Raw genomic sequence first — 15313 nt, forward strand, 5'->3', positions numbered from 1 at the left:
TGCACCGAGGCACATGTGATGCCACCGGTTGATCTGTGTTTGTCATTCGCCATGATGTCGACACAGAGGTGGCCGGAGCAGGGCTGGGCACTTTTACATTTGCTCCTGGTGGCAACTTTCACCCAGGCAGAGGAGCAGGTGTGCACTCAGAGAGGAGACCCTGAAAACCCCCAGCTGGTTAAGAACGGAGACATTATGTTAGGAGGACTCTTCTCTTTCCACACCAACTGGAAAGAAAGAGAGAACAGCTACATGGAAAAGCCCCTGCCGCTGCAATGCACTAGGTAAGTATCACCAAAGAAATAATAATAATAATAAAAACTTAATACGCCATTTTGACGTTTAGAAAATTTCCTCCACTATTTGTACAAATACCAAAAGGATTTTTGAATTTCTGCTGATTATGCCAACTCTTTAAAATTGTCTGAATGCAGCTTGAATTTCAGAGAGTTCCAGTTAGCCCAGGCGATGCTTTTTGCCATCGAGGAGATCAACAACAGCTCAGACCTGCTGCCGGGCGTCTCTCTGGGCTACACAATATACGACACTTGTGGATCCATTGCTAGAAGTGTGAGAGTTGCTCTGTCCTTGGTTAACAGTAATGAAATGGTGGCTTCGCCTGCAGCAGAATGCACAAGACCTGCGCAGGTGCAGGCCATAATGGGGGAGACGTCGTCTTCTCCTTGCACGGCGATAGCCACCGTCATGGGTCCATTTCATATCCCACTGGTGGGTATGGATACATTTGAGCAAATTACTTTTTGTTGAGAAAAAACATGTCTGTGAAAATGTGTTTTCTTCCAATCAAACTATACAATCAAACTTTGCTTATAGATCAGCCACTTTGCCACGTGTGCTTGTCTCAGTGATAAAATCAAGTACCCATCATTTCTCAGAACAATACCCAGCGACTATTACCAGAGCAGAGCCCTTGCGCACCTGGTGAAGCACTTTGGCTGGACTTGGGTCGGAGCCGTGAGGTCAAATGAAGATTATGGAAACAATGGGATGGCCACGTTCATTGAAACTGCACAGCATCTGGGCATCTGCGTGGAATATTCCGTCTCTTTCTTCAGAACGGATCCATCGGACAAAATACAAAAAATAATAGACATTATCAAAGCTTCTACTTCTAAAGTGATTGTCACTTTCCTCTCCCACATGGATTTGGATGTATTGTTGCACGAGCTGTCGGGCCACAACCTGACCGGCTACCAGTGGGTGGGGACCGAGGCTTGGATCTTTGATTCCCAAACCGCCGAAGGTGACATCAACCATATTTTAGACGGAGCGATAGGCCTGTCCATTCCCCAGGCGTACGTGACGGGACTGAGAGAGTTCATGCTCGACGTGAGGCCTCTGAATTCGTCAAACGCAGACTTGTTTACTGAGTTCTGGGAGGCGTTGTTCAGCTGCAAGTTCAGACTATCAAAGTCAACAGAGATCCAGAGAGAATGCACAGGAGAGGAAGACATAAACGGAGTGAAGAACAGCTTCACTGACATGTCCCTCATGCCCATTTTTAACAATGTCTATAAGGGAGTGTATGCCGTGGCTCACGCTCTGCACAACATCTTGGGCTGTAAGAAAACGTGCGACAAAAATAAGCATCTAGATCCGTTCACGGTGAGGTGTTAAAAAGGACAAATCCCTTTTTTTTTTTTTTTGCTAAAAGGTCTGCAGTTGTCTTTGTCAGACTGCTAACTTTGATACGACATGTCGTTGCAGATTTTACAGCACATACAAAGGAGTAATTTCACCACAAAGGAAGGGGATCGGGTTTTCTTTAACGAGAACGGAGACCCCGCTGCAAAGTACGAAATCATAAACTGGCAGCCGGGAGAAAATGGCATCGTGAACTTTGTCACGGTTGGTCTTTATGACGCAACGTTGCCGGCCAGCAAACAAATGAATCTGCAAAATAAGTCCATCATTTGGACACAAAATTCACCAGAGGTAAAAAAAAAAGAATAAAATGCAATAGAGATATCTTTTTACAGATGCAAAATGTAAAGCTAAATTCTTTTTGTTTGTTTCATTTTAAGCACCTTCCTGTTTTTCAGGTCCCCGTGTCGGTTTGCAGTGAGACGTGTTCCCCAGGAACACGTAAGGTCCTCCAGAAAGGAAAGCCTGTGTGCTGCTACGACTGCATACGTTGTGCAGAAGGAGAAATTAGCAACAGCACAGGTTTAGTAGTATTTATGCAACCCTCTGAACAAAAACAAATGCAACAATACACTGTGAATGCCCCACATGTACAGTTTTAAGATACAGTGATATGATCTGGAGCATTTTTGATTATGACACAATAAGAGCAAGCTCAGTTTCAGCTAATAAAACCACAACGTGTGGTTTGTTGAGTTTTTTTTTTAAACATTTCTCTCAGCTTTCTGTTATACAGCATTCAGTCCTTAGCTCTGAGTGTGAATTACTTGTGAAGGCACCCAAACAGATACACCACCGAGGCCTGTTTTGAGGCAACTGCACACAGAGAGAAATGTTTGCTTCAGGAAGTAGTTAAAAAAACAACAACAAAAAAAACAAGGTTAGGAAATGCCTTGTAAAAGTAACTCTAATTTTTTCCCCACGATACTATTGAAAATGAGTTTTTTTGTTGAAATGTAGAGTTTTTACATGCATTTTCAAAATTTTTTACAAGTAAAACTCTGTAGTGTGGAACATAAACTTATTCAGTCCACATTTAATCTCATAACCTGACCAATAGGTTTATAAACAATGTACACTCTTCTCAATCATAAATAAAGACTACTTTGTATTGGGGTGACATGTAAAATTGGAGAAAAATAAGTTGTGGTTTTGTGCTTGTAGTTTGACAAGATTAGTTTTTTATTGAGACTGCATGGAGCGTGACTGTAGCCATCGCAACAGAAGGAAAAGCTTAGGTACAGAATTTAGAAAGTGTTAAAAACTTAAAACCAGTCCATCTTTTCTCAACAGTAGAACAACTTGCATTAAGTAGCCATATTATTAGATCAAGATTAAAAAACTAAAAAGACAAAACAACAGATTAATCTAAATCTCTGGTTTAACGCTCTCTCTGTTACTACTGTACTTTCCAGATGCTGTCACCTGTGTGAGATGCCCCCCTGAATCCTGGTCAAATGACAGAAGAGATCTCTGTATAAAGAAAGAAGCTGAATTTCTGTCTTACGATGAAATTATGGGAATATTGCTCACAGCCGCCTCCTTATTCGGAACATGCATAACTTCTTTCGTAGCGTTTGTTTTCTACAGAAACAGGAAAACTCCTCTTGTCAGGGCCAACAACTCTGAGCTGAGCTTCCTCCTCCTGTTCTCTCTGACCCTGTGTTTCCTCTGCTCCCTGACCTTTATCGGTCAGCCCTCTGACTGGTCCTGCATGCTGCGCCACACGGCGTTCGGCATCACCTTCGTCCTCTGCATCTCCTGTGTTCTTGGGAAAACCATAGTGGTGTTAATGGCATTTAAAGCTACACTTCCTGGTAGGAATGTGATGAAATGGTTTGGTCCCACGCAGCAGAGACTCAGTGTTATGAGTTTCACTCTGGTGCAGGTGATCATCTGCATCCTCTGGTTGACCATTTCCCCTCCTTTTCCATCCAAGAACTTTGAAGAGTATAAGGATAAAATCATCTTGGAGTGTTCTTTGGGTTCAGCTGTGGGATTCTGGGCTGTGCTGGGGTACATTGGACTTCTCGCCTTGTTGTGTTTCATTTGTGCATTTCTGGCTCGTAAACTGCCTGATAATTTCAACGAAGCCAAATTCATCACCTTCAGCATGTTGATATTCTGCGCTGTGTGGATCACCTTCATCCCAGCGTACGTCAGCTCTCCTGGGAAGTTCAGTGTGGCTGTAGAAATCTTTGCTATCCTGGCCTCCACATTTGGATTACTAATTTGTATTTTTATTCCAAAATGCTATGTGATGCTACTGAAACCAGACAGAAATACTAAAAAACATATTATGGGGAAGGGAGCAGCAAAATGATTGCTAAAAACCTAAAAGCATTTATCAGTTTATAATGTTCAAATTATATACCAACTTTTATCGTGGATTATCATTACTATCGTCTTAAAATATTTTCCAGAAACTTATTTTCTCTGATCATGTATATGAGATACATTTCTTGCCTCATGTTGTTTGCTGTATTTGCACACGGTGCGTTTAACATTGCGATGTAGTTATTTAAAAATTTCAAAGGTCGAAAATAAAAATAAGTGCTTCAAGCCTTTTATATTGTGTTGTGCTCATTATTCTCATTATAAGGGATATGCATCATCCAACAGATAGTAATTGTAAAACACATGAGCTCTTTAATCAAGATTTCAATAGTTCATTTTTGGCGCTACGTTATTTGACGCAGCGCAGCTTTTTGAAGATAAAATTCAACTTGGATGGTGCTGGGTAATTATACACATATATATATATATATCCACCCAACCAGCTAAAGTGTACTCTCAGTGGCAGGGGAATAACAAGGCTGGAGACCCACCAAGGCTGGAGACAGAACAATACTGGAAAAGCATATGGGAAAGGGAGGCGTCCCACAACAGCAATGCAAAGTGGCTGATCTCTCTACCAGATGACCACAGCAAACTCCCTGAGCAAAATCCGGTAACCATCACTGTGGCAGATGTCCAAGAAAGAGCCTCAGGTATGAAAAACTGGACAGCACCAGGGCCAGACAAGATCCATGCCTACTGGCTAAAGAAACTGACTGCCCTACATGAGCGACTGGCAGACCAAATGAACCAGCTGCTACAGAACGGGAATCACCCTGAATGGTTAACTGAAGGGCGCACAATCCTGATCCAGAAGGATCCAACAAAGGGCCCGGTCCCATCTAACTACCGACCAATAACCTGTCTCTCCACAACCTGGAAGCTCATGTCAGGCATCATAGCGGCTAAGATAAGCAAACACATGGATCAATACATGAGCACGACACAGAAGGGCATCGGGGTGAATAGCAGAGGAGCCAAACACCAACTCCTTGTAGACCACACAGTTGCCAGAGACTGCAAAACCCGACACACCAACCTGTGCACGGCTTGGATTGATTACACGAAAGCCTATGACTCAATGCCACACACTTGGATTATCGAATGCTTAGAGATGTACAACATCAACAGGACCTTGAGAGCCTTCATTGCAAACTCAATGCGGATGTGGAAGACCACCCTTGAAGCCAACTGCAAGCCACTTGCAGTAATAAACAGCTATGCCCTACCAGTGATCAGATACCCTGCAGGAATAATTAGCTGGCCAAAGGAGGAGATACAGGCCACAGATGTTAAGACCCGGAAACTACTAACAATGCATGGAGGGTTCCACCCCAAATCCAGCACACTGAGACTCTACACGAACCGCAAAGAAGGAGGCAGAGGACTAGTGAGCGTGGGAACCGCTGTTCAAGACGAGACATCCAAGATCCATAGATACATCAGGGACAAAGCCTCAACAGACAATGTGCTCAGTGAATGTCTCAAACAATGGGGAACAGAAGCTGAGGTGCCGGAGGAACCATCATGGGAGGACAAGCCCCTACATGGGATGTACCACCGGCAAATAACCGAAGTGGCTGACATCAGAAAGTCCTACCAATGGCTGGAAAAAGCTGGACTGAAGGACAGCACAGAGGCCCTCATCATGGCCGCCCAGGAACAGGCCCTAAACACCAGAGCAATTTATTGAGCAATTAAGTTATTTCATGGTGTGGGCTTTACAGGGTTAAGGTTGTTTTAGTCAGTCTCTCTCTGCCCATCATTTGCCGGATGATCCGTCCTGCTGTGTTTTTAATGTCAAGTTAATGTATTACCTCTGAATGACGTCGAGTTCGCGTTGCGCTCCAGAAAACTGCAAACATCGAGACCAATATGAACAGGGCAATAAGCGTGAAAACAGCCACGAATGAACGTGTCCGGAGTTGCCAATAATTATAATGGCAAGTTAACGCCATTATGATTATTAATATTAAGATAACTGTCACAAATCTGTGGAGCCATCTTAGCTGTGGAGCTGCAGGAGGAGCTCTGTGTGCTGAGCTTTGACACCAAAAGCAGGGCCGTAACGCAGAACCTGAAGGCTGGGGGGTGGGGGGGCTTTAAAATCCTTCTTGGAGTTTTCCAGACAACAGTGGACCACACAAATTACTCACTTTTTTTTTTTTTTTTTACTGTTTTTTCTACAATCTCCTCTTCAGTTCAGCCTTATCAGTGGAGACACATTGTTGATGTTACCATTATAAAATAACTTACAATTAAGTATTGGCAAAGCTCAATGTAATTTTCACAGTAGGCAGAGTGTTGTTGTTAGCAGCTGCTGAAAGTAACTAAAAAGTTACTTTTAATGTAACTTAGTTACTTTCCAAATCAAGTAGTCAGTAATATAACTAAGTTACTTTTTCAAGGAGTAATCAGTAGTCCAATTAAAGTTACTTTTTCAAAGTAACTATGCCAACACTGCATATATATATACATATATATATATATATATATATATATATGTATATATATATATACATATATATATGTATATATATATATGTATATGTATATGTATATACATATATACAGTGATGTATAATATACATATATATATATATACATATATGTACTGTCAAACTATGAGACTAACAACATGTTGCCACGTCTGTCTTCTTGCTCCACCTTATTGTACCACAGAGACAAACCATCACTGCTAGTCTAATCTGCTCCGATGTTTATAAGGACCCACGCAGGTCTGCCGTCAGACCGACACTCATAAGATGCCATCTGACGATTTCGCTTTTCCAGACAACATGGTGTCTGCACAGAGGTGGGCAGAGCATGGCTGCACATTTTTACAGTTGCTGCTCTTAGTGTCTTTCTCACACACCCAGGGGCCGTTCTGCAGTCAGATCGGGGACATGGAGACCCCTCAGCTGTCTAAGGAAGGGGACATTATTTTAGGTGGAATCTTTTCTTTTCACAGCAGCTGGAAGAACAGAGAAAACACTTACACACAAAAGCCACTGCCACTGGAATGCATCAGGTAAATGACGCCACGGAAATCCACTCCATGTCTTTTGATTACAGTTTGAACAAAAAAATATATACATATATATATATACTTGTATATTTTCGTCTACCGTAGTTTTGCTGCTATCTTCCTGGATTTATGCCAACTCTGCATGTTGAATGTGAAGCTTGAATTTCAGGGAGTTCCAGTTTGCTCAGTCCATGCTTTTTGCCATCGAGGAGATCAATAACAGTACAGACCTGCTGCCTGGCGTTTCACTCGGTTATGACATCTACGACACTTGCGGCTCCATCGCCAGAAGTGTAAAAGTTGCACTTGCCTTGACAAATGATGGCAGCAATTCAACCTCTGAGCGTCCATGTATGAAAGCAGCCCGGGTGCAGGCCATCATGGGGGAAACGTCGTCCTCTCCAAGCACAGCGATAGCCACCGTCATCGGACCCTTTAATATCCCACTGGTGGGTAGCATTGATGGCATCTCTAATGTTAAATGTTTCTTTATTATTTTTATTAATCATTTTAATAAATATTGTCATGTGTTTTGTAAAGTATGAGGAGTAAACAGTTGTTTTTGAATGTTTTGTGTTTTTTTCCTTTGGTCTTATCTTTTTTCAGATCAGCCATTTTGCCACATGTGCTTGTCTCAGTGATAAAACCAAGTATCCATCCTTTCTAAGAACAATACCCAGTGACTACTATCAGAGCAGAGCTCTGGCTCATCTGGTCAAGCATTTTGGCTGGACTTGGGTCGGAGCCGTCAGAACCAACGACGACTACGGCAACAACGGCATGGCGACGTTCACAGAAACTGCAGAGCAGCTGGGCATTTGTCTGGAATATTCTGTCTCTTTCTTCAGAACGGATCCATCTGACAAAATACAAAAGATCATTGAAATTATGAAGTCTTCCACCTCAAAGGTTATTGTCGCTTTCCTTTCCCACATGGACATGGACGTGCTTATGCACGAGCTGTCGCCTCACAACCTGACCGGGCATCAGTGGGTCGGCAGTGAGTCCTGGATCTTTGACTCTCAAATTGCAGCAATGGATAAGAACCACATACTGGACGGAGCGATCGGCCTTTCCGTTCCTAAAGCTCATGTCGGTGGACTCACAGAGTTCATGTTTAATGTTGAGCCCCTGAATTCGTCCAATAGCGAGTTATTTACGGAGTTCTGGGAGGCGTTGTTCAGCTGTAAGTTCAAGGAGTCAGCTGAATTTCAGAGCGAATGTACTGGACATGAGGATCTGACAGAAGTGGAGAACAGCTTCACTGACATGTCCCTCATGCCCATTTTTAACAACGTGTATAAGGGAGTTTATGCAGTGGCTCACGCTCTGCATGATATTCTCAGCTGCAATAAAACATGCAACGACAACATGCGGCTAGACCCGACGATGGTGAGCTTTTTATTTACCTCAGGACGAAACAATAAAAGATCCTCAAGAAAATATAAATCTTAAGATGTTCATCATGTAATCCTGATATTGTATTAGATTTTACAGCACCTAAAGAAAATTAACTTTAAGACAAAGGAAGGGGATGAGGTGTATTTTAATGAGAATGGAGATCCAACGGCAACTTATGAAATAATAAACTGGCAACCAGGAGAAAACGGCATGGTGGATTTTGTCACTGTTGGTCTGTATGATGCATCGTTGCCTGCAGACAAACAGCTCAATTGGACAAACGATGCTCTAATCTGGACACGGAACACGCTGGAGGTATTCAACCATGCACGACTTTTCACAGCTTAATCATAAAATGGATTGACTCATCAGGGTCATTAGACAATGTTTGAGAAATTAGCTACTCTGTGTTTTCTATGCAGGTTCCTGTGTCGGTTTGCAGTGAAACGTGTCCACCGGGAACACGCAAAGTCCTGCAGAAAGGAAAACCTGTGTGCTGCCACGACTGTGTCAAATGTGCAGAAGGAGAAATAAGCAACACCTCAGGTTAAAAAAAACTTTGTACTGCAATGTTTTACATTTTCATATGAAAAAATTAAATAAAATCAAATAAAAAAAGAATCTGTAAGATGACGTGTTTTGAGAAGGACTGTACTGTTGAAACATTTCCAAAGTACATTCATGAAGAATCATTGAGAAACATGAGTTAGAATGTTTTGTTAGTATTTTTATTTACAAAAAAGTAAAAAATAACACTACATAGTTTTTACAGCTAAGACATGTGATTGTGTCCACTTGTTGTTTGACTTCATTAAGGTTTTATTGTGTCACTGGCATAAAAAGTAGCTTAATTAAAAATTTAATCAAGCTGATTAAGCAAAAAATACAGTTTCTTTGACAAAAAAGTTTCCAGTGCAAAATCTTACTCAAATAAAACTGAAAAGTGTCTCGTTAAATTTTTTAATTAAATTGCTTTTTAATGAGCAGAAGAATGTTCCTCTCAGATTTCACAAAGGAAAAAAAAAAGATTGCTCTCAAACTATTTTACATCAAAGGAGCAAGCTTGAAAATAGTAATTTAACATAAAACATAACATGTTAGCAATCATAGCACAAATGTTGTTGGATACTCGACAGCAGTGAAGCTTCACAGCTCTGTATTATGTTCAAGATTTTAGTTTATTCATGATTTTTATCCTTTTTTTAGCAGCAATTGCAAACACAGCAAGAGAACAAAAAAAGGTTCCCAATGTTGCAGAAAAATCTAGCAACACTAAATGAAAACAATAAGTCAGAAAACATAATGCATTTCTCAGAAAAAAAGGAACAATATTAGAAGTAAGGCTTTAGTCAAGGTCTAAGATTGTCTTCACAACAAACTGGCATGAAAAAACCCCTCTTCTTTGTAAATGTAACATTTTTGTGGGTTATGATTTCTGCAGATTCAGTCACCTGTGTGAGATGCCCCCTGGAAACCTGGTCAAATGAGGCAAGAGATGCCTGTGTAAAGAAGGAGGCCGTGTTTCTGTCGTATGGGGAGATTATGGGAGCTTTGCTCACTGCAGCCTCTCTGTTTGGAACATGCTTGACGGCCATTGTTACAGTCATCTTCTTCAGATACAGAAAAACTCCTCTTGTGAGGGCAAACAACTCTGAGCTGAGCTTCCTGCTGCTCTTCTCTTTAACCCTGTGTTTCCTCTGCTCTCTGACCTTTATTGGTGAGCCCTCGGACTGGTCCTGCATGCTGCGGCACACGGCGTTCGGCATCACCTTTGTGCTCTGCCTCTCTTGTGTCCTGGGGAAAACCATGGTGGTTTTAATGGCGTTCAAAGCCACGCTGCCAGGAAAAAACGTGATGAAGTGGTTCGGGCCGACACAGCAGAGACTCAGCGTTCTCACTTTCACTGTCGTGCAAGTGATCATCTGTATCCTCTGGTTGACGATTTCACCTCCTTTCCCATTTAGGAATTTCAAAGAAATGAAAGACAAAATCATCTTGGAGTGTTCTTTGGGTTCAGCTGTGGGATTCTGGGCTGTGCTGGGGTACATTGGATTTCTCGCCACATTATGTTTTATTTGTGCTTTCCTGGCTCGTAAACTTCCTGATAATTTCAACGAAGCTAAGTTCATCACGTTCAGCATGTTGATATTCTGCGCCGTGTGGATCACTTTCATCCCTGCGTACGTCAGCTCTCCTGGGAAGTTGAGTGTTGCCGTGGAAATTTTTGCCATTTTAGCCTCTACTTTTGGTTTGCTGTTTTGTATCTTCATGCCTAAATGTTATGTAATGCTGCTAAAACCGGAAAAGAACACAAAGAAGAACATGATGGGGAAGGGGCAAACAAAGTCATTCTGACGATGAAAGGTAACAAAGTGATTAAATATTATCAGACACAAAATATATTGTATATAGTCTGTATATTGTAAGTTTTTTGCCTCTGTGTGTGTTATGAAAATGATGATATATTGTCTGACTCTTGAGGGGAAACTCATTTAGATTCACTGTGAGATACAATCTTGCGTTAAGCAGATGGTGTAATTTTCTAATTCATACACACAAAAAGTCTTCCTGTATAATTTCTGTATCTTTTTTCATTCTGTGTTGAAATGTAAAACTTCCTTGCTACAGAGAAGAATTTACTGGCTTCACCTGATGTGGTCTGTACAGCTAAGTCCATTTCCTGTTTGTTCTGCCGTTCTAGTCTCTAATGAGAGGACTGTGAGCGTCAACAGGATGTGGAGACGATTCTGACAGCAGAGATGTCGACGGGCACATCTAGGCTGTGAGGAAGGACTAATGGACCGGATTTGTACTTCACAAGAATTAAACAAAACAATTACCTTCTGCTTCGTTCTTGTGTCAAAAACATCCGCTGCACTGTTTGTAGGTCAACGTTGCACAAGCTGGTGTCACAGAGGGACTGCGCCACTTGGAAATGAGACACATTTTGAGCTTTGACGTGTTCAAACATGCAAATAAATGAGCAGATTTCCCATTTCTTGCCTAGTGTTTAATTTAAATGAGAAAAACTGCATCATGAGCAAAGAGGCCGTTTTAACTGGGATGTGGTTGGATGAAAGAACAGATTTGGGTTTGTGTGCGGAAAGTAAAACATTTCACTGGTACATAATGTTCTTTGTAGAATAAGTAATAAATATATCTCTAATTACAAAAAAAAAAGTTTCCTAAAAGAGGAAACAAATATTTAAACACATACAGCATAACGGAGCATGTGAGGTTAGAATCACAAGTCACATCTCTGTCCACTTGCCCCACCTTTCAGCTCCACAGAGAGAAGCGTTGACATAATATTACGTCCTGTGCTGCTCCAAGCTGCATAAATATCAGTGTGAGCCTGTCAGTGAGGGGACATGCGATGCTGTTGAGCGGTTTGACTCAACATGACGTTCATACAGAAGTGGCCGGAGCAGGGCTGGGCACTGTTGCACCTGTTCTTGGTGACGTCGTTCTCCCAGGCGGAGGAGCAGGGATGCAGACAGAGAGGAGACCCCGAAAACCCTCAGCTGGTCATGGATGGAGACATTTTGTTAGGAGGACTCTTCTCTTTCCACACAAGCTGGAAAGAAAGAGAGAACACCTACATGGAAAAACCTCCACCTTTGCAATGCACTAGGTAACATGTTCTCCTGTATTTACATTGTGTTCAATGAATCTGGCATTGATGCAAAAATTGCACTTCAGAAGCTTCGTTTGTTTAAGATGTTGATCATTACACCAACGATTTGCAACTGTTTGAATGAAGTTTGAATTTCAGAGAATTCCAGTTAGCCCAGGCCATGCTGTTCGCCATCGAGGAGATCAATAACCGATCAGAGCTGCTACCAGGCATTTCTCTGGGCTACAGGATTTATGATTCTTGTGGCTCCATTGCTAGAAGCATTAAAGGTGCACTGGCCTTGGTTAACGGTAACAAAAATGTGTCTGACACTTCCAAGGCATGCACAAAACCCGCTAATGTGCAGGCCATAATGGGAGAAGCGTCTTCATCTCCGAGCATGGCTATAGCTACTGTCATCGGACCGTTTCATATCCCACTGGTGAGTAGGACTCACACACACTGCAATAACAACGACCAATACTGATTTATGTCATTTTACACAATTTAAAATGTTTTATATGTACATGTACTTTCAGATCAGCCACTTTGCCACATGTGCTTGTCTGAGTGATAAATCCAAATATCCCTCATTTCTCAGAACAATTCCCAGCGACTACTATCAGAGCAGAGCTCTGGCCCATTTGGTCAAACACTTTGGATGGACTTGGGTCGGAGCCATTCGATCAAATGAGGATTATGGCAATAATGGCATGGGTATATTTACAGAAACTGCACAGCAGCTGGGCATCTGTGTGGAATATTCCATGACTTTCTTTAGAACCGATTCGTCAGACAAAATACAACGACTGATTGAAGTTATCAAGGGCTCAACATCGAGGGTGGTTCTTGGTTTCCTCTCTCACATGGACATGGACGTCCTCATACAACACTTGTCGAACTACAACGTGACCGGGTACCAGTGGGTCGGCACAGAGGCCTGGATCTTTGACTCCCAAACCGCATCCAGAGATAAGAATCACATTCTGGACGGAGCCATAGGCCTTTACATTCCCAAAGCGCACGTGTCCGGCCTCAGAGAGTTCATGTTTGACGTGAGGCCACTCAACTCGTCCAACACCGACTTGTTCACAGAGTTCTGGGAGGGATTGTTCAGCTGCAAGTTTAAGCCGTCGGAATCAGCGGGAATGCAGAAAGAGTGCACCGGACACGAAGATCTGACGGGAGTGGAAAACATTTTCACGGACATGTCCCACATGTCCATCTTTAACAACATGTACAAAGGAGTGTATGCTGTGGCTCACGCACTGCACACAGTGCTGAGCTGCAATCGAACATGTGACATCAACACGAAGCTCGATCCATTAACAGTAAGTAGAGGATGCTTGAAACGCTTCAGTCCGTTTTGGGGGACTTTGAAATGCTTCGAGCAACGTTTTGCTTTGTCTTTGTAGATTTTACGCCACATAAAAAACATTCACTTCAAGACAAAGGAAGGAGATGAGGTTTATTTTAATGAGAATGGAGATCCGGCTGCAAAATACGAAATCATAAACTGGCAGAGGAAAGAAAATGGCATTGTGGACTTTGTCACTGTGGGTCTCTATGACGCCTCACTGGCGCCGGATAAACAGATGAATCTACAAAACGAGTCTTTAGTTTGGGCACAGAACTCGAAAGAGGTAACTTTAAAACTGCAACTAAAAATGGCACTTTTCAGTGTTCATCTTTTTCTTTTTAAATAGGTTTTTTTTCCACTTCCTTATTTACTTTTGTCTGTTTAGGTGCCTGTGTCTGTTTGCAATGAGAGATGTCCACCAGGAACACGCAAGGTTTTACAGAAGGGGAAACCTGTGTGCTGCTATGACTGTATAAAATGTGCAGAGGGAGAAATAAGCAACAGCACAGGTTTAGCATCGTTTAATGTGTGCTTTTTTCATACTTAGTGTATCACAGGAAAGGTTTTATGTAGTGAATTAAATCTCTAAGGTTTTAGAAAATGAAATCAACAAACTATTGATCTACTGTTTAGTATCAAGGGTGCCTGAAAAAAAAAAAAAAAATTTCACATAAGTATGTGCATTTTTTTTTTTTGCTGTCATTTTAATATTTGTACAATCTATTTACCATTAGGACTAAATAAATCATCATTTCTGAGCCACATTTTTGTTACTATTATATAGCAAAGAAGTATTTTCAAGTTGTTTTAGAAAACAGTATTGTAATCTAACTTTGATCATTTAAAAAACAAAAGTTTTTTCAAAGCCTTGGTTCATGTTTGACTTAATTTTTTCAGATTCTGTCAGCTGTGTGAGATGCCCACTAGAGTCCTGGCCGAACCAGAAGAGAGACGCTTGTGTAAAGAAGGAGGCCGTGTTCCTTTCATATGAAGAAATGATGGGAGCCTTGCTCACCGCAGCGTCTCTGTTCGGAACGTGCATGACTTCTGTTGTGGCGTACATTTTTGTCACATACAGAAACACTCCTCTTGTCAGGGCCAACAACTCTGAGCTGAGCTTCCTGCTGCTCTTCTCCTTAAAGCTGTGTTTCCTCTGCTCCCTGACGTTCATCGGCCAGCCCTCTGACTGGTCCTGCATGCTGCGCCACACATCGTTTGGCATCGCGTTCGTCCTCTGCATCTCCTGTGTCCTGGGGAAAACCATAGTGGTGTTAATGGCATTTAAAGCTACACTTCCTGGTAGAAACGTGATGAAATGGTTTGGACCCGTACAGCAGAGGCTGAGCGTGTTGGGTTTCACCGTCGTACAAGTGATCATCTGTATCCTCTGGTTGATCATCTCTCCTCCATTTCCGTCCAAGAATTTTGAAGAATTTAAAGACAAAATAAGTTTGGAGTGTTCTCTGGGCTCTTCCGTGGGCTTCTGGGCTGTGCTTGGTTACATTGGGTTTCTCGCCACATTGTGTTTCATTTGTGCATTTCTGGCTCGTAAACTGCCTGATAATTTCAACGAAGCCAAATTCATCACCTTCAGCATGTTGATATTCTGCGCCGTGTGGATCACCTTCATCCCAGCGTACGTCAGCTCTCCTGGGAAGTTCAGTGTGGCTGTAGAAATCTTTGCTATCCTCGCCTCCACATTTGGTTTGCTTATTTGTATTTTCATCCCCAAATGTTATGTCATATTAATGAAACCAGAAAAAAATACTAAAAAGAGTATGATGGGAAAGGGGGCTTGAAAACCATCTTGACAAGTCAAGACATTTTATAATCTTAAATCTTCCAATATAATGCAAACATTTTATATTCATATAGTTAAGTTAAAATGTCAAGGAGGGACTCTTGG

The 15313-nt window shown here is 41.9% G+C and overlaps 3 protein-coding genes across 3 annotated transcripts; all 3 read left to right on the forward strand.

Moving 5' to 3' along the window:
- Positions 1-180: 180 nt before the first annotated feature.
- On the forward strand, positions 181-3988 carry LOC122832481 (extracellular calcium-sensing receptor-like). Its single transcript, XM_044119296.1, has 6 exons — positions 181-284; positions 435-729; positions 835-1626; positions 1729-1956; positions 2064-2187; positions 3081-3988. Exons 1-6 carry the CDS (start codon positions 196-198, stop codon positions 3986-3988), a joined length of 2436 nt encoding a protein of 811 aa, XP_043975231.1. The 5' UTR covers positions 181-195.
- A 2905-nt stretch (positions 3989-6893) lies between these two features.
- Positions 6894-11203, forward strand: LOC122832482 (extracellular calcium-sensing receptor-like). Its single transcript, XM_044119297.1, has 7 exons — positions 6894-7033; positions 7200-7479; positions 7637-8422; positions 8519-8746; positions 8854-8977; positions 9873-10795; positions 11133-11203. The coding sequence occupies exons 1-6, from the start codon at positions 6909-6911 to the stop codon at positions 10784-10786; spliced, it is 2457 nt and encodes an 818-aa protein (XP_043975232.1). The 5' UTR covers positions 6894-6908; the 3' UTR covers positions 10787-10795; positions 11133-11203.
- Positions 11204-11946: 743 nt separating this feature from the next.
- On the forward strand, positions 11947-15206 carry LOC122832483 (extracellular calcium-sensing receptor-like). Its single transcript, XM_044119298.1, has 6 exons — positions 11947-12065; positions 12195-12489; positions 12587-13378; positions 13463-13690; positions 13793-13916; positions 14305-15206. Exons 1-6 carry the CDS (start codon positions 11962-11964, stop codon positions 15204-15206), a joined length of 2445 nt encoding a protein of 814 aa, XP_043975233.1. The 5' UTR covers positions 11947-11961.
- Positions 15207-15313: the final 107 nt, after the last annotated feature.

The sequence above is a fragment of the Gambusia affinis genome, linkage group LG06 (genome assembly GCF_019740435.1).
Source record: "Gambusia affinis linkage group LG06, SWU_Gaff_1.0, whole genome shotgun sequence".
Lineage (NCBI taxonomy): Eukaryota > Metazoa > Chordata > Actinopteri > Cyprinodontiformes > Poeciliidae > Gambusia > Gambusia affinis.

What these genes read in the sequence shown, in the direction of transcription:
- LOC122832481 (XM_044119296.1), top strand. Translation starts at nt 196, where the DNA reads ATGTTAGGAGGACTCTTCTCTTTCCACACCAACTGGAAAGAAAGAGAG. An exon ending in GTCCATTTCATATCCCACTG is followed by an intron (nt 730 to 834) that starts GTGGGTATGGAT and finishes CTTTGCTTATAG; the next exon opens with ATCAGCCACTTTGCCACGTG. An exon ending in AGAAATTAGCAACAGCACAG is followed by an intron (nt 2,188 to 3,080) that starts GTTTAGTAGTAT and finishes TGTACTTTCCAG; the next exon opens with ATGCTGTCACCTGTGTGAGA.
- LOC122832482 (XM_044119297.1), top strand. Translation starts at nt 6,909, where the DNA reads ATGGAGACCCCTCAGCTGTCTAAGGAAGGGGACATTATTTTAGGTGGA. An exon ending in CTGCCACTGGAATGCATCAG is followed by an intron (nt 7,034 to 7,199) that starts GTAAATGACGCC and finishes CTTGAATTTCAG; the next exon opens with GGAGTTCCAGTTTGCTCAGT. An exon ending in GGACACGGAACACGCTGGAG is followed by an intron (nt 8,747 to 8,853) that starts GTATTCAACCAT and finishes TTTTCTATGCAG; the next exon opens with GTTCCTGTGTCGGTTTGCAG.
- LOC122832483 (XM_044119298.1), top strand. Translation starts at nt 11,962, where the DNA reads ATGGATGGAGACATTTTGTTAGGAGGACTCTTCTCTTTCCACACAAGC. An exon ending in GACCGTTTCATATCCCACTG is followed by an intron (nt 12,490 to 12,586) that starts GTGAGTAGGACT and finishes ATGTACTTTCAG; the next exon opens with ATCAGCCACTTTGCCACATG. An exon ending in GGGCACAGAACTCGAAAGAG is followed by an intron (nt 13,691 to 13,792) that starts GTAACTTTAAAA and finishes TTGTCTGTTTAG; the next exon opens with GTGCCTGTGTCTGTTTGCAA.